Source organism: Maniola jurtina, chromosome 16 (genome assembly GCF_905333055.1).
Source record: "Maniola jurtina chromosome 16, ilManJurt1.1, whole genome shotgun sequence".
NCBI classification, from domain to species: domain Eukaryota; kingdom Metazoa; phylum Arthropoda; class Insecta; order Lepidoptera; family Nymphalidae; genus Maniola; species Maniola jurtina.
In genome coordinates this window covers 4,721,752-4,725,204 of record NC_060044.1, presented here as the reverse complement: position 1 = coordinate 4,725,204, position 3,453 = coordinate 4,721,752, and the positions used below count along the sequence as shown (strand labels likewise).

The 3,453-nt window shown below is 35.1% G+C and overlaps 1 protein-coding gene across 1 annotated transcript; it reads left to right on the top strand.

The window, feature by feature from the left end:
• Nucleotides 1-631: 631 nt before the first annotated feature.
• Nucleotides 632-2,192, top strand: LOC123873101. The gene is made up of 2 exons (XM_045917812.1): nucleotides 632-704; nucleotides 1,139-2,192. Exons 1-2 carry the CDS (start codon nucleotides 693-695, stop codon nucleotides 1,733-1,735), a joined length of 609 nt encoding a protein of 202 aa, XP_045773768.1. The 5' UTR covers nucleotides 632-692; the 3' UTR covers nucleotides 1,736-2,192.
• The last annotated feature ends 1,261 nt before the right edge of the window (nucleotides 2,193-3,453 follow it).

Sequence of the window (3,453 nt, the reverse complement as noted above, 5' to 3'; positions counted from 1 at the left end):
ACAAACTTTCATCTTTATAATAATACTAGATGAGCCTCCGACTTCATCCGTGTGGGTTCAAGTTTTTTAAAAATTCCATGTGAACTCCTACTCTCTCTGTTTTTCTGAGATAAAAAGTAGCCTATGCCCGCTCCCGAGATATAAGCTAACTCTGTAGGCACCTATAATCAAAATCGATTGAAAAGAATCGAAAATCTAGCAAAGATACAAATAGGCAGACAGACTTATGCATTTATAATAATAATAATTAGTATGGCACATTATAAATATGAATAGTAACCGCAATACAGGCTTATTAATACAACATCTCCGAGTTAAAGAGCTACTCGAATTAATTGTGAAGTCATTTCTTTATAGTCCACTGAAATTACCGTTTTGCATCAAAGTAGCTCATATGCTAACTAGATGTCAGAGATTAAAAGTTACGTACTATATGTTTTGTGTCACGTAAGACCGATAGAAAATGCTGATTCCGTTCAATTGACTTTTTCTAGTATCTCAAACAAATTTCTAACTATTGTTCTTAAGACGCGAACGGCGTGCCAATGTACCGTTCCAAGTACACGTAATATTAAAACAGAGCACCCACACACACGAGTGTCAGAGAAACTGAGTATATAAGCGATGCAAATAGCAATTGCCTGCATTACCCACCACCCTTTCATCGAGCCGCGACCACCAGACCTACCACAATGAAGTACCATGTGCGTACAATCCCGTACTCTGTGTTTATTGTGAATGTGACAAATTAAACAAAATCAATAGTGCGCTTGACATATTAATAATAATCAATCAAATAAACCATGCCACTAAATAAATGTGTGAAAAAATATTAAAAATATGTATATTGAGTGTATTCATTTATGTAGAACTATCGAACTGCTAATCAGATATTCCTTCCTGGTATAACGACTTAGTATTGTAATACACTTACTATACGAAGCCTTTCTTATTATATAAACAGGCGGGGTTCATCGCCCTTTTGTTTTAAGAACATTCAGTTTTTAATATTGTTCCTTCTATGTAGAAACGACGGATAGTAATTATTTAACAACCATTTTTAAAAGTATCCTAAACCAGAAGTTTATTCATAAAGCATATTAATATCACTTAAGCAAATTAAACAATATTTTTGCAGATTTTCCTGGGACTATTTGCCGTGGCGGCCGCATATCCTGGCATCATCCACCAGGAGATCCCACAAATCGAGCACGAAGGCATCATCGGTGAATCGGGACACCATCATCAGGTCCAACATGAACACGCCAAGTCACATCAATCAATCAAATTCGAGCACTTCCACCCAGTGCCCGTGTACGTGAAGAAGGAACACAGCCATCTCCTCAAGCACCCTCTTGAAAAGGGACAATCTGAGCAAAACTTGAAACAGATCCACCCCGAAACGCAACACAACCATGGTGGTGGCCTGGTACTGGAAGACCACAGGCTGAATACTGAGCATCTTGCTGCGAGCCTCGGTCATGGGAGTTACGAGCAAGGAGGTCTTGAACACGGAGGTTTGGACCAAGGAGCTTTAGAACACGCTGCCCTTCAACATGGTGGATATGAACAGGGAGGCTACGAGCACCAATTAGCTGGAAGTTATGAAGGTGGTGAAGGTTTAAAAGGATACGCTGAACAACAACCAGAGAATCAGGGGCATTACTACTCCGAGCACGCTCAAGCTCTATCAGGTGACAGCGGAGAAGGTTACAAATTCGAACATTATCACTAACTGAGTAAATCTTCGTTCTTACCGGCATATCCTGAGGAGAAAATCTCCACACTCTCAAATAGTTTAAGATTTACTTCTTGCCTGTTGATACTGTAGTATAGTTACTATCAGTGTTTAAGATGAGATGGCGTGAGGCTTTGTTTTTAATAATGCTTCGAAATTTTGTTTAAATGTACCTGATTTATTTATATAGGAAAAGCATAAATTGGTTGAACAACCCGTGAATTCTTTTGGTGATGTAAATGTTGCAACAAAGTGTGTAATCGCGTAAATTATGACAGTATATATAATGTATTGTATTATTGTCTTGTAATTACGTTTTAAAAAGGAGTAGTATGAGAAAGCGACTTCTGTTAATACTCAGTAGTGTGAATTCTCTGCTCGATTCTTTTTTAGTATTATTATGATAAGGATGAGTCCCAGTGAAATTGTGATATTAATAAAATGTTGAATTTTATGTTTACCAAATTTATTTACCATATTACTATTACAATAAGCTAGAAAATGACTAGCGCTTTATTGGCCAATATTTGTGGAGTCAAACATTCAAGAACGGTTACAGATTTGCATAATAATGTTATGCTAACAAGTATGTCCTCGTTGTTAAATAACATTAAGTGATTCAAACACTATTACGTTGTCGAGCTTAACAACATTTAATATCGCTTACATAATACAGATGATATCCGTTGATAATTTTAATTAGGACGAGTTAATTTTTTTACCAATTAGTTACTCGTCTATACTATAGTAATTTTTATTCTTTACTAAATGATGCCCGCGACTTCGTCCGCGTAGATAGGTAAGTATATGTTTTTGATCGTTTTGGACTCGTTGATTTTCCTATAATAATAGCTTCTTAGGTGATAATTCAGGGTAAGTATATTAATAGCCTCAAACAACACTCGAATACTCACAGTATTATAACATTACCAGGAATTAGGCAGGTATACTTAGATACTGAATTATAACTAGATCAATAATTTAATTATTCATTCAATTATCTATTATTATTTAACCGTAGGCGATGATGATCTAGATTTTCGGTTCCTTGAGCAATGGCTTTCAAAACAACGTGAAATTGAGTCAGTAAGTTGCAGTGGGTGTGGATTGCGTAAATCGGTAGTCACAATAATTTCACCGATAGCTGGTCTATAGATTGTCTCTAATTGATATGCCGTTAGATAGACTCACGATGCGTAATTTGTGGGACCAATTACTTATGCAATCTTGTTGTTTGAAACTGTAACTACTCATTACTTATCCTATCCGATAATTTCATGGATAAAGTTGATGAAATTAGAGGAGTCAAAATATTTTAGTGGAAGAATTTGACATAAATAGCAAGTTTTCGGGATTAGTGCATCACATGTGATTATGCGTAAAGACTTGGTGGAATAAGAAATGAAAAATATCAGCAAATATCTTCAAAAAAACTGTAAAATAAAGCGAATAATTCCTACAAATCTTCAATAAATATAAGCTGCTTCCAATGCGAGATTTTAGGAAGGAGAGAAGTATAAAACTATATTAATTATAATCATATTTTTTAAAACAAGCTATGTCCAAACCAAATCTAATTAAAATTATTAATATTATAAAAGTTTTATGCAATTTCACGCTATCACGATTATAGCATACTGCAACCATAAATTAGCTTGTGTATGTTCTTAATTGCTCTGATTCGTCAATATAACTGATGTAATATTAATGCTACC